Source organism: Ambystoma mexicanum, chromosome 13 (genome assembly GCF_040938575.1).
Source record: "Ambystoma mexicanum isolate Mex_15411 chromosome 13, UKY_AmexF1_1, whole genome shotgun sequence".
NCBI classification, from domain to species: domain Eukaryota; kingdom Metazoa; phylum Chordata; class Amphibia; order Caudata; family Ambystomatidae; genus Ambystoma; species Ambystoma mexicanum.
Genome location: NC_090938.1, coordinates 723,691,786 through 723,718,305, shown reverse-complemented (window position 1 = coordinate 723,718,305; position 26,520 = coordinate 723,691,786). Strand labels below are relative to the sequence as shown.

Here is a 26,520-nt window from a genome sequence, read left to right as displayed (position 1 = left end):
ATAGTAGAAGACCGCCCTACGCACATCTAGGGTGTGTAGTTTCACCTCAGCCGAGCTTTGTGGGTCTTGGAAGAAAGCCGGAAGCTCGATGGACTGGTTCACGTGGAATTTTAAAATAAACTTAGGTGAGAACCTAGGGTGTGTACGTAAAACCAGTTTATCCTTATGGACTGTAAAGAAAGGATCTTGCACTGACAGGGCCTGAATTTCACTGACCCTTCTTATGGATGTAATAGCTACTAAGAAGGCCGTCTCATAAGTCAGGTGTTTGAGACTGCTCTTATGCGTGGGCTCGAATGGGGGTCCCATGAGTTTAGATAGCACCACATTAAGATCCCAACCTGGTGGTGGGTTTGAAATAGGAGGGTGAAGTCTCTTCACTCCTTCCATGAAGGCTTTTACCACTGGTACTTTCCACCACAACACTTTGTTATGGGAGGTGGTGTATGCTGACAGCTGCCAGATGTACCTTCAGTGAGTTAAAAACCAGACCTGCATCCAGCAGGTAGAGCATCTATGTAACAATAGTGGAAGGAGTGCAATCAACTAGGTTGATTTGCTTATTCTGGCATCCGGATAACAAACATTTTCCATTTGTCAAAGTAGCAGTGCCTCGTTTTTGGCTTTCTAGACTCTTATAGGATGTCCGTACATCTTTGTGGTAAATTGAGATGTCCAAACTCTATGACCTCAGGAGCCATGCTGCCAGGTTCATTGAGTTGTGTAGAGGATGCAATGTTTGATCTTGGTGTTGGGACAGTAGGTTGTACCAGACTGGGAGGTTGATGGGTTCGCACACCGCTAACCTGCGCAAGTGTGGGAACCATGGTTGTCTCGCCCACATGGGAGCAACTAGGATGAGAGTCATCAATTCTCTGTTCATCTTGTTGACCACCTTCCTGATGAGGAGTTGGTGGAAAAGCGTATGCAAACATCCCTGACCAGTTCATCCACAGGGCGTTCCCCTTGGAGTTTGGTTGTGGGAACCTGGATGCGAATCCTGGGCACTGTGTGTTTTCGCCTGTGGCAAATAGATCTATAGTGGGGAATCCCCACTGAGAGAAGATATTTTCTACAACTTCTCTGTGTAGACACCATTCGTGTTCTTCTGGGAGGGGATCTCTGCGTAGTGCATCTGCTAGAGAATTGAGATCCCCTGGAACATGTTGTGATGACAGGAAGATGTTCCGTCTGAGTGCCCATATCCACATTTTTTGGGCAAGTTTGGACAGGTTCGGCGAACGAGTCCCTCCTTGCTTGTTCAGGTAGAACATGGCTGTAGTGCTGTCCGTCGGGAGATTCCGTAGGTAGGGCTCGAACACTTGAAGCGCTCTGAATACTGCCAGAAGCTCTAGCAGGTTGATGTGATTCTTGGCCACTGAGTGAGACCAGAGACCCTGAGCCGTGTGGTGGAGATGGTGAGCTCCCCACTCTGTCAGGCATGTATCGGTAGTGACTACCGCCTATATCTAGGGATCGTAAAAAGGATTTCCGTTGGACAGATTTTCTCTTGTCCACCAGTGGAGGCTTTGTACAAGTGTTGGCGAAACGACCACTAGATCGTCCCACTGACCACTTGCCTGAGACCACTTTTTCGCCAACCATTCTTGCATGGGACGCATGCGCAAGCGCGCGTGGGGGACCAGGTAAATACATGACGCCATCATGCCCAGCAAACGCATTGCTTTGCGTACCGTTATCTGGCGACCGGTCTGATATTGCGGAATTTGCAGTAGTATATTCCAAATTCTTTCCTCTGATGGAAAGGTCAACCCCTCTTGCATGTTTAGGATAGCTCCGAGGAACTGTTTGGAGGTGCTTGGCACCAGACTTGACTTTTTCTCGTTTATTGAGAAACCGAATTCAAAGAGGAGGTCGATCATTCTTTGAATGTTTGTCCTGCAAATTACTGGGGGTTTCCCCCATGATGAGCCAGTCGTCCAGGTAAGGGTACACCGGGATTGCCTCCCTGCGTAGGTGTGCTGCCACCACTGCCAGTACCTTGGTGAATACCCTTGGAGCTGAAGCTATCCCGAAGGGCAGTACTTTGAACTGGTAGTCCCGACTGTCCACCTTGAAGCGCAAGTACCTTCTGTGCGCTGGGAACATGGAAATATGAAAATAGGCATCTTTCATGTCCAATGTTGCCATGTAGTCCCCCTTTTTTAGGAGGGGGATTACCTTTTGGAGAGTAGTCATGCGAAATTTTTGGGGCTTGACATACTTGTTTGCAGGCCGTAAGTCTAATACTGGGCGTATTGTTAAATCTTTCTTTGGCACAAGGAAGTAAGTTGAATAAATACCCTTGTTTACCTGGTGTCCCGGGACGAGTTCTATTGCGTTCTTTGCTAGCAGACTGACAATCTCCTCGAGGAGGATCTTTTGGTGGTCCAAAGAATGTGTGGAGGGTGGTTTCGGGGACGCTCTAACAGTTCTATACAGTATCCTGCGGACACTGTGGACAGCACCCATCTGTCTGATGTGATCCCTTCCCAAGCTTGGGTGAAGTTGGAAATGCGTCCCCCCTACTGGGGATGCATGAGAAGGGACCCTGAGCGAAGCGTCACTGTTTCGGTGGAGGCGTGCCGCCGCCTCTACTGGGGCTGCCTCTACCTCTACCACGTCCTCTTTTATTACCCCTACTGTAACCCTGGGTAGACTGTTGGTTATTGTTCCATGGTGTACCCTGCCCCTGGGAATAGTTTGACCCTCTGGGAATTTTGTCTGCGTGTGCGGCAAAAATTGACATTTCCTCTTTGATTTGGGGGGCTTAGTGGTTAGTTGGCCTAGGGACTTGAGTGTTTCATACTCGTCCTTGGCATTTTTCAGCGCATCCTCGACCGCCTTACCGAACAATAGATCCGGCTCCACCGGTTTGTCTAACAATGCTGCCGTAGCCAAGCAGGTCTCTTGATAACAGTACCTTCTGCTATCAATCTGCCGGCGTTATCCGCGGCATCAAAGGTTGCTTTTAAAATGCAACCAGATACGGCTCTTCCTTCCGCTGAAACTCGTGCCAATTGGCTTTTTAGGGGTTCTGGGGCGGAATCTATGAGTGCCGCGACTTCTTCCCACTGGTGGCAGTTATAACTCGCCAGCAGGGTGGTGGAGTTGGCGATCCTTGCCTGGTAGGCCGAAGTGGAGGCAACCTTCCTGTCCAAGCCATAAATCTTGTCAGGAGGAGCTTCGGATGATGACAAGCGTGTTCCTGCCCTCTTACGGGTGTTTGTAATGACTAGGGAGTCTGGTTTCAAATGCCCGCTTATATACAGTGGGTCTGTTTGGGCTGCTTTGAAAAGCTTCTCAATCCTGGGGTTGACTGCCCTGGTGAAGTTGGGGTTTACTAGTGAAGGGTCTATTCTTCTTTGGCTAGACTTAAGGATAGGGATGGCCTGTGCAACAGGTCTCCTTTCTCCCACCAACTCCTCGGCAAAATCCCTTTCCTCTTGAGCACCCTAGGTGTCAATGTGGAAGTGGTCTGCTGCTCGAGACAGGACTTCATTTAGGAGAGGCTGGTTGTCGACAGGGGAGTCGGTAACCGTGGTTGTTTATCTACTGGGGAATCTACCCCGTATGTTTCTGGGTCGTCCTCCTCCTGTTCCTCCTCATCCCCATAGTAGCCCGTCCCCGTCTGTTCTTCCAACATGCCTAAATATGGATCCTCACAAAAGGAAAGATTTTCTGGTTCTAAAGGGTCTGAAGACCGTGTTGGTGTTTCAAACCAGGACTTTTTACTTGGGGGGATTGGATCTTTGGAGCCTGAGGGTGCTGACCCGTCAGGGTTATAAGTGTGAAAGTGCTCAGGGTTTTTGGCGTAGAAATCCGCCAATGACAACATCCTTGAAATAACCCTGTCTATGTCCTCACTAGACCACTCCTTCGAACTGGGAATGACTCTTCCTGGGGGGAGTTTGCCTGTCTCATCTATAACAGAAGCCGGACACTTGTCTGTCTGAGTGGGGTAGAATGTTTCAGAGGTGTGGAAGTAGGCTGAGACTGCTTCCTATGTTGTTTTCCTCCCTCCCCGTGGCTGGAAGAGTGTTTACCCTGCTTTTTCGGGCCTTCGGAGCTTTTCGACGCCTGGCGTCGAGCTTCAGTGGTGGTGTCCCTATCCTTTGACCATGTATGTTGTGACCCGGAAATCGGCGTCACGCGTGTTGCAAGCGCAGACTCCTGGAGTGCAGTCTGGGGATGGAGGTCGGCTTAGTCTTCCGACGATCGAAACTCGGTTACCGTGGGGAGCGAGGCACTCTTGGCAACAGTGGAGGATTGCCTGGAGTCATGGGGCGATCTAGATCGCGAACGCCCAGAGGACACTGATTCGGACCGTTCTCTATGTGCCTCTTTCCGAGCACTCAACGTGCGCGTCGAGTCTCGGTGGGCCTTCATGTGTTTTGTGGAAGTGCTGTGGGTAGCGCTTACGTCGCCGGGGGTCTTCCCCATAGCCGTCCTGCCGGACGACCTTCCGAGGTCAGGGACCTGCGCCTGGCTGTCTTTCGACGCCGTGTTGCCCTCGCCGTCCGAAAGTACGGCATTGCTGCCATCACTGAAGGCACCCTCCGCAGCCATGGCCTCTTGACGCCTGGCCTGGTGGGCCCAACGCTTGATGGAACGGTCTTTGAGTGTTTTAGGTTTAAACCTACTACACGCTCTGCAATTCGCCTCGGGGTGATCCCTTGGCAAGCAGAGATTGCACGAGGCGTGTGTCAACCCAAGGATACTTGCGGTTGCACTTTGGCCAAAATTGGAAAGGGGTATCCTCCATATGCACCTAGTGGCAGCGGGCTGATAAGTGTAGGAATATATATATATTTGAAGAGTATGTCCACCCCCCACTCTCCCTACTTGTAGGGCCGAGGCCAGAGGCCCAATCCGTTGTGAAGTTGTCGACAGTCGAATCCTTCTCCGGGCCGGCGTTTAATGTTGAATTGCAGTGACGCGACGTTGGGGTGGAGAAATGGGGAATATAACAATATTTTTGCAAAAGTACGGCTAATGTCGGGGAACTCCGCGGAATGCTTCCGACCAGTATGGCGAAAAAAAACAATCTGAGGGTCCTACACGCGTGAGGGATCATGGGTACAGTGGACGTCACACTAGGGATAGTATTACTGGCACGCCCTGTGTCGACACCCATTTTCGAGTTTCAAAAAACAAACTAATACTCCGCAGCTTCCACTAGATGTCGGCCTATGCACAGCATGTGATCTAAGCAGATTCCACAAGCCTCAGAAATATATATATTATTCCAGATAGTAGGAATGAGAGGTTAACCCCACCATATCGTTTCTGGGGATACTGTGTTGTCTGCAGGGGGAGGTTACAGTGCTGGAGACTGGAGGGGTCATTTTCTCTGGTTCTGGCCCTGTGCTGATTTTCAGGGCACAAGTCGAGGATACATGTGGGTGGGTAGCGACCGCCCACTTATTTCAGAGGGCGGACGCAACCCCTGTTGGGTATTTTTGAGGCCAGCATAAAAAATAAAAAAATATTTTGCTTGCTCAAGTGCTTGGCCTCTAGGATTTCACCCCTAAGTGTCATGTTTCCAGTACAGAAGTTTACCCACAAGACCACATAAAGATGTCATTAAAGCCCACGTCACATGTTTGGATTTGGTTTTCCATGGAATATTTTATTACAAATTGTGGAGTTTAAAAGGTGAAACCCTTTTATACTTTGTCAGCATAGTTATTGGAAATTCTCCTCTCTATTTTTCCAGGTTGATTAATTGTTTTGAAAGGCAAATGCTAATTTGTCTAATGCACTTTGTTATTATTATTATGGTATTTATTGAGCACAGGCCTGGCTTCGGGAAGTAACGGAGAACCATACAATCATAGGGAGAAGAACATAGTGAGGGAGGCAGAGCAAAAAAGGACAGGGGATCTACAGCGGAGGGCGAGGGTGGGCAATTGGCAGCAAAGGGGGTGGGACGGTGGTGAGCAGATCACAGTCTCGGGTGGGGACATGTGTTAGGGAGGAGCCACTTCTTGAAGAGGAAGGTCTTGAGCTCTTTCCTGAACTGTAGAGGAAAGGTCAATTGAACTAAATTTGTATGTTTCACTTCAAGATGCGTTCACTTACTGTGCATATATTCATGCGTGGCAGATTGATTTTCGCTACAGGAGCAGCGATTCCCACACTGAGTGACGAGACAGAGCTGTACCCATCCCCAGGTAAAAGCAACACATTTTGCATTTGACATAGGAAAAAAAGCCATATGATTTACAGGAAGGTCTAACCATCTAGTCAACAGTAACCTAATATGCCGAGTTGTCTTTGCAGCATTCTGCCATATGATCGATCCCCTGCTACTCCTGTAGATGGAACCTACCCTGTCCGCCCTGAGCCAATCCCTGCCCTGTCATAACATCCTTCAAAACTGCGTGGAGTTTATTTCTTTTGACAGCCAAAACAATCCTTATCAGTAGTTTGCGAAATAAAAGCATATTGCTAGTTTGGAGATATGGCCAAATAATTATGAGTTACTCACCGTAGTGACCAACATACTCCTAGTCCATAGTTCCTTTATCCGCTATACTTTATGGGCATCCCTCGTTAGGGACAAGAGATGGAACCTTTTTCATCAGAAAGAAATCTTCCCCTTTAAATTTCGAGGCATGCGGGGGCACCGCCCTGGGGGCATGCACTCCCCTGACTCTGCTCACCGGCGTCACTCCTCAGTCCCCTTTGACGCGTCAACAATATTAACATTGCCTAATGACACCAGTATTATTAAGGGGGAGGATGGTGGGACGTCTGGAGGAAAGGGGACTATGGACTAGGAGTATGTTAGTCACTACAGTGAGTAACTTATAAATTACTCCTACGTCCCTTCCCTCATACTGTATGGGCGATTACAACTGAATGTAGCCCCAGGGTGGAGAGGTTACCCTTCTAAGAAAACAAGTCCCTTAAAACTGCCTGACCAAACGCTGTGTCCGACCTGCAGCTGGCATCTAAGCAGTAGTGCTTGCAGAAGGCCGAAGGCGTAGCCCATGTAGCCGCCCTGCTGATGACCTGCCACGAACGTGCTTCTGGAAAGCCACCACCGTGGCCTTGGCCTGGATAGCATGGGCATGCATATTAGCCAGGGGTGGTTTGTGCTGCCCCCATAAGCCTCTTTGATGGCCGAAACCATGCATCTTGCTATTGAGGCCTTGGAAGCTTGATAGCCTGGCCTTGACCCACCGAAGGTGACAGAGAGCCTCTGATTTGCGGAACCTCTTGGTTCTGTCCAGGTAGAATTGTAGAGCATGCTTGACATCAATACAATGCAGTACCCTCTGGGCCTCGTCCTTAGGGTTAGCGAAGAAAGTAGGTAGCACGATCTCCTCATTCAGATGAAATGAGGAGACTACCTTAGGTAAGAATGCAGGGTGAGTTCTAAGCACCACCTTGTCCTTATGAAAATGACCCTGCGTGCAGGGGTAAGAGCTAACAAGAGGGCTGTCTGATATCCGGGGATGCCTTTGGCTCAAATGGTTTATGCGCCAAGGCACGCAAGACTACATTGAGGTCCCACACGGGTGCGGTTTCTTGATAGGTGGGTAGAGCCTGGTGAGGCCCACCAAGGGTCGCTTGATGATCGGTTGGAGGACCAAAATACCTCCTCCTCGGAGTTCCGATAGGCTCCGATGGCTGCCAGATAGGTGTGGCATGTGTCTACTTGCACCCGAGTGTGCGAGGTGTGCTGAGAAGGATAGCACATCATCCAACATGCAAGTCAGCGTATGAACCTCCTTTGATTCCGCCCAGTGACAAAACCTAGTCCACTTGCTCTTGTACTTGCTCCTAGTAGCCTCACTCCTAGCACCCTGTATGATGTCTAGGTTATCTTACGACCTGCTCAGGAACCACGCTGCGAGAGCTAACCTCTGGGGGGTGGGGTGGATGAACGTGCCCCCCTGCTGAGATAGGTGAGCTGCGGCCAGTGGAAGGTGCATCTGGGCTGCTCGGACAGGCTGAGCAGCTCCAAAAAACCATGGTCTCGCCGGCCACCAAGGTGCTATCAGAACGATACATAGGTGCCGGGACTCCCTTATCTTGCAGATTACCCAGAGGACCAGGGGAGTGGGAGGAAATATATATGCGTTCATGTTGTTCCACTGTATCTGAAATGCATCACCCAAGGAGCCCTGGCCCCGATCCTGCCAAGACGCGAACTGGGGGCACCTCCTGTTGGACCAGGTGCCAAAGAGATCCACCTTAGGATAACCCCATCTGTAGAAGATCTCCTGAAGGACTTGTTCGTTCAACTGCCATTCGTAATTGTCTGCACCAGCCTGTTGAGCCTGTCCACCTCCAGGTTGGACTCCCCCGGGAGGTGAATGGCTGTCAAGTGTATGTTTTTCACCAGAATCCATTGACTGCTAGGGCGCAGAGGGAAGGCGACCTGGTGCCGCACTGCTTGTTGATGTAATACATGCTGGTGGAGTTGTCCGTTTGAATCAGGATAGGCTTGCTGCTGACCATTGGTAGGAAGGCTTTGAGAGGAAGCCAGATGGCCCTTAACTCGAGCCAGTTGATGTGTGCTTCGTGCTCCTGAAGGGACCAGACCACGTGCTCACTGTGGCTGCCCAGGGTGGCCCCCCAGCCCTCTGGGGATGAGTCCGTGGTGATGGTAACCTGCGGTACCGGTTGCCGGAAGACTCTGCCAATCCACAAGTTGTAGTCCGTGCTCCACCAGACTAGTTCCTGGTGGAGCTGATGTGGGATGGTGACCAGCTCCGCTTGAGAACCCCTCTCCTGACTCCAGGAGGCTGCGAAGTGCAGCTTCAAAGCGTCTCATCTTGAACTTTGTGTGTGGCACAGCTAGGAGGCATGCTGCCATAAGGCCCAGGAGGTGTTGGTACCACCATGCTGAGGTCACTGCCCTGCTGTGGAAATGCCCAGTGGCTCTCTTGATGGCTGTGATCTTGTCCTCAGAGGGGAAAACTCTTGCTGAGCTTGTATCCTAGATGATGCCCAGGAATGTTAATTTCTGCGTGGGCGCTACCTGCGACTTCTTGAGATTGATGGAAAATCACAACTTGTGTAGAGTATTCATAAGGCGGTGTGTTTGACCGCCTCCGGAGAGCATGCCCTGACGAGCCAGTCATCTAGGTATGGATATATGTGGTGACCGTGGGCCCCGAGGGCCGCCGCCGCGTTCATAAGTCTGGGAAAGACCCTGGGAGCTGAGTTGAGGCCAAAGGGTAGAACCGTGTATTGGAAATGAAAGCCCATGGTCTTGAACCTCAGAATGGACCGATGGGGCTGCCAGATAGGGATGTGTAGGTACGCATCCATCAGGGCCAGGGAGCACATTTAGTCTCCCCTGCACAATGTCTCTGCTATAAGCGCTGGGGTAACCATCTTGAAAGTTTGAAGAGGGAGGGAAAGGTTCAAGGTGGAAACGTGGGGACTGAAAGAATCCCTTATTCCGTGCCTTGTGCTGTTTGCAGAGGTGCTGGCTTGGAGACCGGCCCGGCTGTTTGGACCGCCGTTCCGGGAAGCCTCTGAACCCGACCCTTGATAAGGATTTTGCAGTCTGGGAGCTGTTTTTCTTCTTATCAAGTTCTTCATTGGTGGTGAAATGAAAACGGTTGCCAACCTCGAATGGAAGGTCCAATATGCATTCCTGGACGTCCGGATTTAACTTGGTAGTCCGCAGCCAGGCTGTTCTCCGCATGTCCATAGCTATGCAGATGGCGCCCGCCTGAGGTATCTATGTGGGCCACGGTGGACTCCAGTAGGTCCTGCGCCACAATCTTTGCTTCCGCCAGCCCTGCCTGTAAGTGCGCTTCACTCTGTACCGGAAGTTCCGGAAGGAAGTCGGCTATTTCCCCGACAAAGCCTTTGGTTGACATCAGCGAGCATAGCGTCCGCATTGGACTGACGCAGGTGCAAAGAAGGGTTGGAATAGACCTTCTTTCCATACGCCTCTAAGATCTTCTCGTCCTTGCCTAGGAGTGACGAGGGTGAGGTAGTCGAAGACGACTGCGGCTTGGAGTAGAGTGAGGCTGTGGCAATCACTGAGGAGTGTGGCTGGGGGTGTGCCAACAGCAAGAGTGGATCCCCCTCCAATTGCCTGTATTTGGCATTGAGGCGCCTGTTGGTCGGCTGCGCCGAGTGGGGTTTAAGCCAACCCTTCTTGGCCAGAGCCACCAAGTCCTTTTGCATCGGAATCCCCATTCTAGCCATGGGGCATACAGTGAAGACCTCCGCCAGGACCCCCCCCGCCTCTGGTTGTACAACCTCGGGTTGTGGGAGCCCCAGGTATTCGGCCAGGCCTGCAAGCTATTCACGAAATGCCTTGGCGGACGAAGGTGTCCAAAGTGTCCTGTTGGTCCGGTGCAGCTGGAAGAGTACAGGGGCGCCGCAGGCTGAGGTGCCCTTACCAGAGTCGGAGACTGCAGTAGAGGCTGATACGGAACTGCTGGGTCTGCTGGAGGCAGGGGCGACAGCCATGGGCAGCAGAGTCTGCACAGGGGCTGGAACCACAGGGGGAGTGGCCGTGGGTGCCGGCGGCAGAACTGGAGGCAGGACTGGAGGGAGCATGTCCCTGATCCCATCCTTGAGGATGACACTCATCTGTGAGAACCCCATGAACATGAGGAACCTTTCAAAAAAACCTGTCTTCACAGGCCGCTGGGGCGCTTGGCTGTGTGGAAATAGGCGTAGAGCCCTGAGGTTGCTGAGGCCTGGGTGCACTGTGCCTCGCTGCATGTGGAGTCGATCTACCCTCTGATTCTGAAGGATAACGCTGTAGGCCAGGTGCCTGGTGAAGACCAGTCCCACCTAGAAACTCGCTTTACCTGTTCCCCGAAGGGGGATGGTGTCGGACGAGCTGCTATTTTGGCTGGTGCGGTAGCCATTTTGTCAGGCTGCATGCCATGTGCCTGTGTCGTGACGCTTGCCGCGCTGGGCCCGGCCTCCTCCTGGACTCTTGGCAGTGGAGGCTGTAAAGACTGGAGGGGGGTATCTGTACTCCTGCTCTCTACATGGCAGAGGAGAGGCACAGAGGACCCCAGCCAAGATCCTCTATGTGGTAGAATGGACGAGCAATCAAAGGCTTCAGCTCTCGGGAGGTGTTGCAGGCTGGTTCTTAAGTACAGTGCAGTCCCCAAGCACCCACAAAGGAATGCTCACACACTATGCTAGAGAAAACACAGCTCTTTATATAAGTAAGGTTCACGTTAGGTACACAATCACAATAGCACACTTTGTACACTGGTAATACTATAATGGCAAATACATACAAGTCTACGTGGTACCAATCTTAACTATCGATTCCCTTGAAATGCATCAACTGCTAACAGTTCAAATGACATGAATCAGATTGCAAGATGAATCACGGTAGACATGAAAAGAACGAAAGTTAAATCAAGCAATGGCAGAATACTGACTCCTGCTACCTAGAGACAGTTCTGTGCGAGGATCCCCCACCTGGGCAACCTGTAAATAAAGCGTATTGACAAGCCCAGTCCAGATATGCTTAATATAGTCTCAGGTTTTTCTAATAGTTCTGCAACCCCAATGTATCTGGCATTGCAGCGTTCTTAGTCTGGTAATCGACAGGCCCTTCTTGAGTGCACTCCCTTTAAGGCAGGAGCCACGGGTCGTCGAACTTCCGGCGATGAAGAAAAGGTGAACTTTGTCGTTAAGGCAGCAGCTTTGGTCCTTGCGGTGCTAGTTGACGATCGGTCGAAAACATCCTGCAACAGACGAGGCATGCAGTGCACCTCGACGACGATGGTTCGTTGCTGCAAAGAGTCAATGAAGAACTTTGGCCCAACAAGGGCGTCGAGTCGTCAGCGTATGTGATCGGGACGTGACCACGGCTGGATCTTCTCTGGCATCCTTGAGGTCTTCGGGTGGCCGGAAACCCACCGGCGGATTCTCCTCGGCGTGTCTGTGGCCTTGACTTTCTCCGGTGGGATAAAGCAGTCGACAATGCGAACAAGGGAGTCCTTGGATCAAAATGTTCTTAGGCAATAGAGCACGGCGGCTCTGGTCGATTAAGTCATAGCGATACCTCCAGGATCTCACTCGACGGCAGACGGCTGTCCGGTGCGTCTCTTCATTCTCCTCAGCGATCCCCTTCTCTGGTTGACAGCCTTTCGTAGGTCTGGCTACCAGGGAGCTTTGGTAAAGATCAGCTGGTGCACGATGGTCCCTCGTAGCTCAGGAAGAGGTCTCCTTACCAGGTCCTCTCTTGGATCAGTTCTTGGAGATACAACAGATTGACTAAGTAGAGCAACAGCAATTCTTCTCTTCCAGCAGGGCTCCAAGATTAAGCATCAGTCTCAACTTCAGCTTCAGCTTCTGAACGATTTCTAGCAGCGAGAGGTCCCCAGATATACTGTTCTGTCTCATTCATTCTGCTGGGTCACACTCAGGCAACCAATCACTCAGAAGGGTATTCAGGCAGTCAGGCAGCCAATCAAGCGCACACTGCATTCAGGCCATTCTACTCCCTCTCAGACACTCACAACAAGAAATGTGTATTGGGACAAGTACCCAGCCATTCAATACTACACACTGCATTCATACCAGTTTCGGGCAGGGCTGTCTCAGCCTGTGTGTCACATACCAGAAACTAGACATCCACAACAAGAAGTGCATATTGGTGTCACACTCCATTCACCCAGGTCCCACCCCAAGGGTGTACCCACAACATACAGTCACTGGGAAGGCTCCAGCCAGTCTGGCCTGGACTTCCCCACAATACCATATATGGAGCTTCCACCCAACAGCCAGTCAGGGGGCACTACCATATAGGGAACATTCACCCAACAGCCAGTCAGGGGAAGGGGCAGAGTCATGGCTTCCCAGGGCTTTGGGAATACAAGGTTACAGGCAATAGAAAGCATGAGGCAACAGGGGCAATCTTGTTTCCTATCAGGAATCAACCGATTCCAATGGCAGGGCCTGGGTATCCCAAAATGGAGGATACTCAGAGCACCTGTCAAATTCTGCAGGTAGCTGCCACCAGGCCATACCCTGCTCTGAGGCCCACCCACAGGTGCCCAAAAACACACTAGGGGTACAGGGATGTACCCCTACCCCTGGGTGCCATATGCGTATTCCAAGGATCTGTTCACCGTGACCAAAAAGAGGAAGAGCTGCACGGCCAGGATCCCCACATGGACTCCTGGGCAGAAAACAATACAAAACACACATGAAAAAGGACTACAGGACAAGGCCCTGTCCCATCAATGCATTTCCAGAATCACAGAGGCCTACCTTGCACCTCAGGCCAGGGCCTGGTAGGCGGTGTGCCCTTGGCTGCGTCACCGGTAGTGCCGAGTACTGGCGCCCCCTCAGACATTTGTCCGGTAGTAGGGCGCAGCCCCTCGGGTGAAGACCCGGTAATAGAACCTTGCAGTCCCTCAGCGACTTCACCGGTAAGATCTCACGACTGCTAGGAATGGCGGCCGGTAGCTGAATCAGTCTTGGTACCTGTGCTGGTACTAGAACCTGACTGGTCCCTCCTGCTCAGACATTTCCTGGGAAAGGAGTCACCCTTGCAGGGTGCAGATGAAAACAGCGGCCCTAGCTTGGGCCTTGAGGCCGCTCGCACGAGCCAAATCGCGTGGAAAGGTCCCTGCACATGCTCCCAGGGCCGTGCTCCTGCACGCCTCTAAATTTAAAGGGGAAGATGTTTTCTGGTGAAAAAGGTTCAGTCTCCCGTCCCTAGCGAGGGTTGCCCATACAGTATGGAGGAAAGGGGACAGGACATAGGAGCATCACCTAGGACCCCGCAAATCCTAGGGCCGGTCATGACCACCCCTGGCCGTACTAAAAACACTGCTCCACTACAGAACTCGCTACATTGCAAAGAAACACTGTTCCTGGCAGGATGCCCAGAGCCCCCACAGACACGGCCCCCCCTTACCTGCTGCCGGGCGTCGCTTCCGTCAGTCTCCTCCTGCCCCCTGGAGGATCTGCAGCTGCCCCTCGATGCTCCATGTCCCGAAGAAGGGCCACACGGTGCGTAGGAAGGAGGCCCTGGGGAAGGTGAAGAGCAGAGTCTGTTCCTCCGCATCGTAGACCGAGAACCTGCCCGCCTCATAGTCCAGGAAGAAGCCCAGGACGCTGGGAGGAGTGCTGGGGGTCAGGGACTTGGGAGTGAAGGAGTGAGCCTTGTAACCACCATCCCAGAGATGCACTGTATAGATTCCTCCCTTGGGTGATAGTGTGGGCGGCTCCTTCCTGGGCACAGACTCATCACACACCCCCAGGGCCCAGCCTGTGCTGCCCCAGACCCCCACCTCCCAGTAATGCCTCCCTGATCTCAGCCCCTGCCTCCCCAGGACGATCTGGTGATGAGTGAATCTCTGGGGGGTGTCGGGCAGATCCTGGACTCGGGCTCCGCATCTCACGCTTCTCCCGTTCTCAGACACGATGAGCCAGGGATGAGCGGTGCCAGAATCTAGAGTCACCTCACCTGCAAAAGAGAGAATCACAACTCAGAAACCAGCCAATCACAGCAGAGCAGCACAGCCAATCACAGAGCACTAATGTCAATCAATGCTCATCCAATCACAGGGCCCCTTTCACCCCTCAAACTTCCGTGTGTGGAACATTTAACTGCATTTACATTTAAAAAAGAAAATTTGACCCAATGCTGGTCAGTATCCCCACACACATTCACCATATCAGAAATGAGGACATGCACGTGATCCTAACTTTACCAGATGAAATAAGGAGTACAGAGAAGCACATGCTTCTTACTTGACAATCATGTGACCCTTATTTCACCATATTAATACCAGCCATTAAACACCACTTGCTTAGTGTCAACGGTACTTATTTTATCAGCATAGTAGGATGAAAGGCGGAGTTATGAGCCATAGTAGTGTGTTATCAACTTTTTCCATGAAATCCTGCTCAGTAGGTGCTTTAATGATCTGGACTGTCTTAATCTGCTCCGGTCTAAAGCAGTCTCTTCCTCCTTAGATCTCGGCCTCTCTCCGATAGGACAGAGATGACTGGAGCTGAAAGGGATCCAACGGCCCCTAGAAACAGGGATAGGCACCTGAGCGAGGGGTCTGGACAGGAGGCTGATTCCCCTTCTCCTAATCCACCCCCCCCCCCCGCAGCACTGTCACTGCTCCACCCTTGCTGGACATGGCTGGTGCCCCTTTCTCATTGTGCACACTCTTAAGCTGTCATCAGAAAAAGAAACGAAGTGCAGCATGTTATAATGGCTTCCTGGCCAAGCATAACACAGACTGGTGTAGAAACAGGAAACATCTTTACTCATGTTCCCCATGTAGGTACAGGTTCAGGGAACATCAGGTAAACATCCACCGGCATCCTCTCTCAGTCAACCAATCTTCTTAACTCACATTCACAGAACCAATCAGAATATAACATTCTCACACACAGCATTCCATGTCAGTCTCTCCTAGAATTCCATGCATACAGGGCAGGATGCAGGGAAAGACCAGACACAACACAGCACGTCTCTTTAATGAACACCAAGGCATTTAAAGGGAGAATTTCCTGGGGTATTTCTACTCTAAACGTGAATGCAGAGCAACGTGCATCAATATTCAAAGACCAGCGCACACATACAGCACAATAAACAAATAATGCACACATACAGCTCACAGTGCAGGAAAAATAGCCCAGACCACAGTGCACACACACCCAGTGCAACATTCGCTGAGCACAATAAAGCAATATACAGTAAAGCACATGTGCAGTACAGTAGAAATACACAGCCATACCGTAGAGCACACAATAGCATACACGATACACCATACAACACTTGCACAGCATAATAATTGCAGCCCAGTGTGGGTGTGTAGTATGCATCTAGTGCAGTACGCACCTAGTGCACTGCAAATTATCGCAGTAAATCACACAGTGCAGCATGCACACTACAATAAATATACATATTACAGCACACATTCACTATACAACAAGAGCCGCGCAACACTCACAGCACAATGCAAACAGCACATCATACGTACAGAACAATGTGAGTACAGTAAACAGCCAATGGCCCATACAGTACAGGCACACACCAAACAATACTCAGAGCATAACAAAAACAGAACAGAACCTTCATTACGCATGAAGGTGGCACACACGAGTGTGCAACATAGTCTATAGAATACACAAGCCAGTTAATACAGTATAGCGTACACACACACCATCACCCATCCAGCAGACAACACAAACACTGTAAAACACACCTGTAGCACAGCCCACACAACACAAAGAACAGTAAAGTGCACATACAAGGCCGGCTGAAGATCTCGGCCCATCTCATAATGAAGTGAGGAGGCCCTTGACATCAGCTGGGAAACCCTGCCTGCATAGGTCAGCAGCAAAAATGCACTGATGTGGTGACGAGGGGGAGAAGGGGGGCAGCAGTTTGAAATGGTGCCGTTCTCCATCCTCCGGGTGCACTTATCTGATGACACAATCAATAATCAATAAACCATGTGTTGAACTCTTGGAAAATGATCTGCTTTCAATATTCAAGAAGGGCAATAGGTTTGATCCAGTGAATTATAAACCTATTGCCCTTCTTGATGTATCAAGCAAAACATTTTCTGTAATTCTTTTAAAACCTTTGGAGCAGCGGGCAATGAAAGCAGGAGTTGCAGATTCATTTCAAATCGGGATTTAGGAAAGGACCGGCCACCACAAAGACTTTAGGACAATTGTCTAATGGGGATGTCCTGCTCATGTACTTGCATTCAAATACACAAATGCAAGTAAGATTAGACCAAGATGGCTCCTTGACGGAGGGTTATAGCGGGGCTGTGTGCTAGTGTATACCTGGGATCTGGGTGTCACCTTATTTCCACCCCGATTGGCCACTATTCCCACCCAGCGCCTGACCTATGAGGATGGCTTGATTTAAGACAATCTAATGCCTAAAGGTCTTCAGCGGGCACTTAACATGATGGAGACCTATATGAACGAGAATGAACCGGAAATGAATACCCAAAGATCAGAGTTATATAGCTGGTGATTAAAAAATGTAGAGTTGGAGATGACGACAAACAGGAAATATTTAGGTTTTATTGTAAAAGAAGAACACGTTACTTACCGCTGCTCATCTTTGACCTCTATGTCCAGCTATGGCTGCTTCGAAGGCCTCTGTCGAGGGTGACGTCATCGAATGTTCTAGGTAGCACGCACGGTGCCCGTTGGCCTCAGTTCTGTTTTTCCCCTCCTCGTGTAGCAGAAGCGCCCATAAACTCGGGCAGGACAGTACTCCGCCTTGTTGGAACGAAAGCTGTAATAGAATGGGAAATACAAAAGAGGGGTAGGTTTGGAGGGCGATGAGTAATACGTTGGAGGAATATCCAGTCGAAAGAACGTTACCAGGGGCAAGTAACTTGTTCTTCTAATGGACTGTGTCCTCCAACGTAATTTCTCATCTTTGACAGGCTCCCAAAGCAGTATGCATGATAGGAGGAGGGTGAAGAATTTAAGAGGAATATTTAAAGGGCAGAGCCAAGAATTGCCTTACCAAAAGCAACATCCTGAGCGTGGGAAGTATCCAAGGAGTAATGCTTAGTAAACGGGTGTATCGATGACCACGTAGCAGCATCACAGATCTTTTTAATAGGGACCCCCCCTGCAAGGGGGTTGGGGGGGGTCGAAGCGGCCATGCCTCTGGTGGAATGAGCATGCAAGCCCTCAGGCGGGTCCTTGCCCACCAGTCTGTAGCATTCAAAAATCGAGAGGATGATCCATCTAGATTAGAAACAGCCTGGCCAAGTCTGTGTCTAGCATACTCTATAAAGAGTTGGTCGTCCACTCTCAACTTGGACATTCTGGAAATATAAAAGCTGAATGCTCTCCTAGGGTCCAACCTTACTAGGATGTGGCAGAGGATAGAAGGCCAGCAGCACAATTTTCTGACTTAAGTGAAGTCTGAAACAACCTTAGGCAGGAAAGAGGGTTTTACCCTCAACACAACCCTGTCCTCGTGGAATATAGTAAAGGGTGGCTTGAAGAAAGTGCTTGCAACTGACTCACTCTAAGTGCAGATGTAAGAGCAACCAATAGTATTGTCTTAAAGGTTAAAATGTTAACAACCACAACGGACATGAGTGCAAGGGTTCAAACGAAGCACCCATCAAAAATATTAAAACCAGGTTGAGGTCTCAAAGCGGAACCTGAAATGTAGATGGCGGGAACACATTTGTGAGCCCTTTTAGAAACTGATTGACCAGAAGGATCTTGAAATAGGAACATTCCTCTGATGAGTGCTTAAAAATGAAAAGCGCCGCCAGGTAACCCTTAATGGTTCCAACCTGAAGCCCTTTGTGTGCTAATGAAAGCAGAAAGGATAGAACATGCGGCGTTGTACACTGAAAAGGATCAACATTCTTGTCTCTGCACCAGTCACAAAACGTATTCCAACAGCAACGGTACAGAGACTTTGTTGCTGGCCTTCTGTCCAAAAGCAACACCTCCATCACGTCATCCGGGAGGTCCCAATCCTTGTACCTCAACCTTTCAGAAACCAAGCGTGAAGGTTGAGAGCGTTGACGTCTGGATGGAGAACCTGACCTTCCTCTCGCGAGAGAAGATCCTCTCTGTGTGGAAGACATATCAGAGGACAGATAGACATGTCCACACGTTCTCCTGGCCCAATCTGGGGCAATGAGGGATCATGCGGCTCCCGAACCTCCTCAACCGCCTGATTACTTGAGGAATGACGGGGATCGGAGGAAACGTGTACAGCAGTGGGAATACCCAATCTACCACGAACACGTCTCCTAGAGCTCCTCTCGGAGGAAATTCCCTTGAGCAGTACAGCTTACACTTCGGGTAGACAACGGTCGCAAGCAGATCCACTTGAGGGGTTCCTCAAAGGGTGAAGATCTCTTGAAGGACTTCCTGAGCCAGTTCCCACTCGTGGGAGACAATGCTCTGCCTTCTCAGAGCATCCACCACCTTGTTCTCATCCCCCGCTACGTGAACTGCTGATAGGGAGATTCCTTCTCGAATAGGTAGTGCATGGCCACCATATTGTCTATCATTAGAAGGACATTCTTTCCCGGTACAGAGGGCAGAAAAGCCTTCAGCGGTAGTATGATTGCTCTCAGCTCCAAAGGATTGATGTGTAGTTTGGACTCCGATGGAGACCAACGACCGCTGACAGTCAAATTGTTGGCGTGAGCTCCTCACCCCATGAGTGAGGCGTCCGTCACTACAGTTATCTCCGGCCATGGCTGCCAGAAGTGTTCTCCCTTCAGAACATTCCCCTCGCAGGCCCACCACAGAAGATCCTGTGAGACTCTGGATGGAATCGGAAGGCGGTCCAACATCCGTTCAGATAAGTGGGATCATTGCGATCGGAGAGCCCATTGAAGGGATCTCATTCTCAGGCGGGCCTCTGGCCCCAGGAAAATGCTGGATGCCATGAGGCCGAGCAACCTCATGAACTCGAAGGCCGGAAGACTTTGGACATTCTGGAATTCAGTTACCATCTGGAGAATGTCTTGAGCCCTCACTTTGGGAGGCAAGCACTTTCCTGAAGAAGTGTCTAACACAGCCCCGAAGTACTGGAGCCGTTGGGAAGGGGTCATATGGGACCGCTTGAAATTGAGGGAGAAGCCCAGTCTGTGAAGAGAGCGGCAGGTAATGTTGAGATGATCCAAGGCTTGTTCGGGAGAAGGCGCCCTGATCAGCCAATCGTCCAGGTAGGGGTATACGTGAATCCCACCTCTCCTAATATGCCCTGCCACCACCACCACCACCATCAGTTTGGTGAATACCCTCGGGGCGGAGGTCAACCCGAATGGCAGGACTCGAAACTGATAGTGCAAACCGACAACGGCGAACATCAGGTATTTCCGGTGCTTGAGATGTATTGGCACATGAAAATAAGCATCCTGAAGGTCCAATGACAACAACCAATCCTGAAGTTGAAGGGCCTGAAGGATCTGAGAAAGAGTGACCATCTTGAATTTGTCCTTCCTGAGGAACTTGTTCAAGTATCTCAAGTCCAAGATGGGTCTCAGTCCCCCTTCCTTTTTGGGAATCAAAAAATATGGCGAATACCAACCCTTGTTCCTCTCTGCTACAGGCACTGGTTCTATAGTGCATTTCTCTAGCAGGGCCAACATTTCCTGCACAAGGAGCGGACCCAGAATCCTCAAAGAGTGTTTCCCCGGTGGATTGGTCTGAGGCTTCTTTATAAAGAGAAGGCAGTAGCCGTGGGCTATTGTTTCCAGAGCCCACTCATCTGAAGTAACGGCTCGCCATTCTTCTAGATGCTGAGACAGTCTGCCCCCCACTGGAGTACTGTGACTCAAGCCTTTAGAGCGGTTTTGAAGCTCCTGTTGCAGAGGCCGATGGTAAAGAGGCGGCTGCTGATTGAGCCGACTTGACACCCCTACCTCGTCCACCACGAGGAAACTTACGTTGGCCTCTTTCACTGGCCATTCCTCTCATCTTTCCAAATGAAAGTAATAACGAAAGGATCTACACCCCTCCATGGTTGACCACTAGCACGAAAAGGCGGACGTTGCCCAATGGCAGTGCCTAAAGATTTGGCGGCTGCCTTAGAGGTCTACAACTTCTCAAGGCTCTCATCAGCCTTGCTGCCAAAAAGATGAGACTGGTCAAATGGCATGTTGAGAAGCCTAGCCTGCACATCACAACCATGCAAACGTGCGTATCACGGTGCTCATAGCCATGGATCTGCTGATGCCATCTACAGGAGGGTATTGGAGTTGCTGCATTGGGGCTGGGCCTCCCGTCTGTCAAATGACATTATGAGGATACTAATTCATGGCATGAACTTGTAATCTAATTGGACACATGGTTCACAGAGCACAGTACGATGCCTTCCATGTTTCATTGAATATTTCTTCTTTACACAATGTGTTACAATTTATTTTTCTTTTTATGTTTTCCTGTTTCCTTTGTACTCCGATTACCTATTCAACAATTGATACATCATTTCCAATGACGTCTACTGTGCTGGTAATAGGACCTGTATGGTATTTAATTCTTCTATATTGATCTTGTCATGTTGTCGGTTACATAATCTTTTGGTTTTTATCTATATACTATTGGCATACCATGAAATGATACTTTGTCAATGTCTTTTCCTCCCTTTCCCTCTTCTGCTTTTTGCTTATTTCCCTGGTGATGTGGGAAAGATGGAATTTTTGATGTTTTTGACATTTTAAATGTCTTTATAATCTATACATGTATGTCTGTGTACTCACTTCCTTTCATATGTGTAAATATTGCTGTCCATGACACAATTGTATCTGAAAACTTAGGCCCTGCCTTGAGAAAGACCTAAGCAGGTCGAAACACGTGTTGGCTACCAAATAGGGCCGCCCTTTTGATTTATGGCTACTTTAGAGCCTCTACGAGTAATTATGCTTCATTAAACACCTACCAAGTTTGGGCTTAATTGGAAGCTTTGTGATTTACAATCTCTTCATTGCTATTGCTGTTAGATCTGATCGAGAGTTGTTTGATATGATTGAAAGTTGATTAGCAGTTTTCTATCCAAACTGTGGGGTCAACGCACATCCTATAGATACTAGTTTAGTTACTGTGCAACTTTGCGGGTTGGGATTTACCTGCAATTGTATGGGAGTGCGATAGACCAACATTCTTGACTATTTGTCTCCATCTCTAAATTGCCACTAGAGCGCTCAGTACCTGGTGGTAATCCCACTTTATATTTTCACCATCTACAGAATCCAACCCAGACTGGAGGGACTCACAATTTGCTTCCTTGCCGTCCTGAACAATAGCCAAGAAGCCGTCCCTCTCAGGAATATGCTCATCGGCCATAGAGATGCACTCCCACAGAGTGTACGAACATTTTGCAAGCGCACAAGTGGAGTTGGCTGACTCCAATGCCATACTCCCCGCCGGAACCACCTTCTGTGCCCATCCATCTACACGCTTATCGTCCCTATCAGGAGGGATGGTATGGTACGCTGCCTGTTTCGAGGTAGCCATAGCTGCATGGACCACCACTCTCGGGAGTGGGGTGTGTTGACAGGTAGCCGGGGCCGCTACTGGAAGGGCGTTATTTCCTTGTAAGAGACTTTACAACCGCCAGATTAGTTTCCGGGGTTTCCCAATTCCTGGCCACCCTTTTTTGAAGAGCCACATGGAAAGGTAACAGGGTCCACCTATAGGTGGACCCCTGTCCAAAATGTCCGTAAGACACTGGAGGCCTAGACCAGCCCAAATATTCCACAACCTTAGACATAAGGTGTCCGTACGAGGAGTCGGCATGCTCCCCTGGTTCTGGCCTGCCGAACTCCAGCGCAGGAGAGGCATCAATACCACTAACATTGTGCAAAGTGTCACACAGATCTTGCATCCTACTCTCCCTCTCAAATGAGGCATTCTGGCACATTAGGAGTCCCATCCTCCACATCCGAACGCTTCTCCTCCTCAAAAATGGAAGTGAGGTTCCTAAAAAAAATCCTTTTTTGGAAGAGGGGCACAACTTCTCCGGAATCAAACCCAGAGGCTTCGAAATCGTAGAAGGCGTCGACTTGGATTTAGGCACAGCCTTCGTTGGAGGGTCAACAGGCACTGGGGTCGAAGTCAGTAAAATTGGCCCAGCAGGCGCCAGACAGCGTCGGCAGTTTGGCCTTCTTCTGCCGAGGAGAGTCACCTCTCGACTAGTCGGTCGAAGGGCCAGCAGGTCGGGATTTACGGGGTTTGGACACCTTACCTACCTGGAGCTTCCCCTTTAGCTCCTGCAAGGGCTTCCTTGTCATGGACTGACACTTGAAGCATGTATCTGTCTCGTGGCCCTCGCCCAGGCACCACAGACAGACCAGATGCAGATCCGTAATGGACATCTTGGAGCCGCACTCCTTACATTTCTTGAACCCAGAACGAGAGGTTGTCGGGGTAGAAGACAAAGACATCGTCGTAACAGATGAACAGCAAAACTTTACAAGTATGAGGCGGGCCGGGTTTCACGAAGCAAACACGTTTGCGGAAAAACAGAACAGAGGCCAAAAGGCGCCATGCGTGCTACTTATAACATCCGATGAAGTCATCTTCCACAGGGGCCTTCGAGGGACATCGACCCGACGCTACCGACGCAGGGCGCCCTCTGCCGAGAAAACTTTCTGAAGCAGCCGAAGCTGGACATCTCAAAGAGGAGGAATACGTTGGAGGACACAATCCATTCGAAAAGGCTAACTATATACAAACCATGTCCAATACATCATCAGCCATTATGGCCCTTATAGCCCCAATGAAAAAAAATGAACAAATATAGGCCCTTCTCTTTAACCTCTTAAGTGGCAAGTGCAAGGTATCTCGTCCTTGGCATTCCCTCCCTGTTGCCAAGGACGAGATAGCTCTTCCTTTTAGGCACTTTGTTTTGTGTGATCCCTGTAAAGAAAAACTAATCCAACCCACGGGCTATATGAAAGGGAGGTCCCCCCTCACGGCCCGGGGACGCTGCCGACATGAAACCGAAAGTAATTTTCACTGCGGCAGCCGAAATGGCTGCCGCAGTGAAAATAAAAGGTGCGTTTGCACTTTTCCAACCATCGATCTGAACGGCACTTGTGCCGTTCAGATCAAGGGAGGTGTCCTTGGAAAGGGGAGACTCTCCCCTTTCCAAGGACACCTTTTTTGAAGAATTGCTGGGCGCAGATCGCTCGATCCGCGCCCAGCAATGCCACTAGACACCAGGGATTTGTTTTTGAAGTAGGGGGCTGCTTAGTATGTAAGCAGCCCTCTTCCCCCGGCCCGCAAAGCATGGGGGCAGATGGGTGATCATCTGCCCCCAAGGAAGGGGGACAAATAAAAAAAATAATAAAAACAGTTTTGGGTGGAGGTGGGCCCACTAGCCACCAGGACTTTTTTTGTTTAATGGGGGTGGCCCTCTCCCCCCACCCTAAGTGGATGGGGGGCAACTCATGTAGCCCTTCCGTGGGCGTAGAAATCTGCCCCAGGGAGGGCTACATGAGTTGCCCCCATCCACTTAGGGTGGGGGAGAGCCACCAGAAATATTGCTGCAGGCCCCCCAGCCTAGTGCAGAACGTTTAGCCTTTTCCCTTTGCGCCAAGGAAGGTGCACCCACACATGTGAGGTACCCTTTTCATCGGGACACCTGTGGGAATGCGGTAAGGTAGGCCAAGTGTTGTTGGCAGCATGTTTCGGTGGGTGACCAGAGTGAAATGTGCAAGAATTGTGTTTTTTCTGCCAAATTTCTGACTTTGCCAGGGATTGTGGGTAATACATTCTGTGCCAATTCGTGCAAGTCTCACCTCTGTGGATTCCCACCGGTGTCCTCTTTTCAGAAATGCATGGGGTTCCCCGGTTTCCTTGGTGGCTTCCACACCCTAGGCACAAATCTGCATGTTGTCCACATGAGCAAAATTAATGAAAATCTACTGTGCGAAAAAACTTGGGGTTACCAGCGTTGTAGGCTTTCCCCTTTGCGCCCAGGTAGGTGCACCCACAAGTGAGGTACCGTTTTCGTCAGGACACCTGTAGGAACATGGGAAGGTACGACATTTGTTGTGTTTGCGTGGTTTTCATAACGTTTCGACCCATTTGATGCTGCCGTTTGTCAAACAACCCTTTCATTTCCTAAATGTTACCTACATTTAGCCGCTGCTTTAGGCACTATACACTTTTGGAACCTGCACAAGTCACCTACCCTCCAAAAGGTAACCCTGTTCTCTTTCAAAAAATGTACGCTTGCCCTTCCTCACCACACTTGTTTTCCTTATTTACACATGCTAAATATGTCTGTTCAGGCAGTAAGCATAAAACTCCTGTGTAACATGGTTCAGTTTTTGGCTTGTGGTATTGTTTGTTTTATGAAACATTACAAAAAATGTGTGATTTCTTAATTGCAAGAGTCGGGGAACGTAGCGGAGCATTGTTTTTCTCAAAATTCATTGAAGCCATTGCCATACCAGGCCAACCATGTCCACCACAACTTTTTTCGGTCATTTTCCCCCCAAACTATTGAATTTTTCCCTACATAGTTGCCTGACCTGCTAAATCACCCCTTCCTAAACTTGGAATTTGGTCTACCTTTCAGAAATGTATGCCTTTCTGTCCTCCCATTCAGCTTTCCTACCTTTTTCTTCCATTCCGTCCATGCGTGTGCTATTGGAAAAAAAAAGCCAAAATCGCCCACCTCTCACAAAACGGTTGATAACCATATAAAAATATGTTTTTCTGGTTTCCACTCAACCGGTTCATGAAAGCCTTGAAAATGGGGATTTCAGCACAGCAAACCATTTGCTCCTAGCACTACAAAGAAAAAAACACAGGCTTCTTTGTGCATCATTTTATTTGGGGGGGGAATTGTGGAAACCATGGCAATTAAGGGGTTAATGCCCCTGATAAAATATTACAAAAGAAAGATTGTGCCGGGTTTATTGTACCAGGAGAATTAAGCTCTTGAACCTCAAAGTTCAAGAATCAAAACATTGAGGCTGTGCTGTGGGAACAGTACACATAATAGTTACCCAACATGCATGGGCCCTTCATCTTTGTATGTAATAGTACATTGGACCCTCCTCCCAATTCTCTTTTCGAGGATTTGAGAGATCAAACTAGGAATAAAATAACTGACTACAACATAGCAATGAATTACTAGAACAATGGAACAAAACTCCAAATAATTTACTAAGGATCCGTATGACGTTAAAAGGGAAACTGTAGGTTAATACCAGAGATGCGATTGTAAAATGTACATTATTTACAAATATAAACCCAGAGGAAATAAATGTTTGAATTGTTGACCTTGTTATCTGAAGAGATTTCCCAACAAACAAAGTAGCAAAAGGTTTATGAGATTGCATTTGAAATTAGTCCCAACTTTTGCAATTCTAGGCGCAGGGAAAATCATTGCGAAGGTTATGTTTAGATATAGGGACGCTGTAGACTCTGGAGCATCTGTTTATTGAAGGCCCTTTCTTGCAATCCCTGAGAGAATTACACTTTGCCCGATATGTGCAGATAAAACCGCCTGATCGACACAGGAATGATCGAATCTCCATAATCATTAATGCAGTGACTACATCACAACTATATTTTATGTTATGCAAGTCAAGGTTTTTGTAGTATTGTTTGGTGTTTTTATTTGGTTATGTATTTATGTGGGCATGTAAAAGTATCTGTTTTGTTTCCCAAGCACTACAAGAATGTTAACATCTTCCTTGCTCAATTACATGTCACCTACATTAAAACATTGCCAAGAACCTGGCTTCTGTGGTGAATATGTGCACTGCTCATCGCTTGGGATTGTGCTGGGATTTTGTGGCATTTAGCCATACAGGTGGAACGTGGCGCGCAGGTTATCACGGGACAGGTAATTGCCCTCTGCAGAGCAGAACAAAGAAAGGCAGCAATCCGGGGAGACACTAACACTAAAGAAAACCTTGTAAGCTCTCACGGTCAGTTACCAGCCTCCCACCCCCCAAAGGGGGGGAACCTATTGCAGTCCTGATCCACTGCATATAGGACAATGTAAGGTAAACACAGGATAGCACGCATAAAGTAAACGCTACATAGACAGTG

The 26,520-nt window shown here is 49.5% G+C and overlaps 1 protein-coding gene across 3 annotated transcripts in view; it reads right to left on the bottom strand.

Annotated features, from left to right (window-relative positions):
• LOC138521810 (E3 ubiquitin-protein ligase TRIM39-like) overlaps positions 1-26,520 on the bottom strand; it is a 283,884-nt gene that overhangs the window by 27,850 nt on the left and 229,514 nt on the right. For all 3 annotated transcript variants that reach the window (XR_011283131.1, XM_069634925.1, XM_069634926.1), the window contains one exon: positions 13,883-14,434. Coding sequence is in view for 2 of the 3 variants with exons in the window: in XM_069634925.1 (XP_069491026.1) it covers positions 13,905-14,434 (530 nt within the window). In the remaining variant the exon portion in view is untranslated. The remainder of the gene's footprint in view (positions 1-13,882; positions 14,435-26,520) is intronic.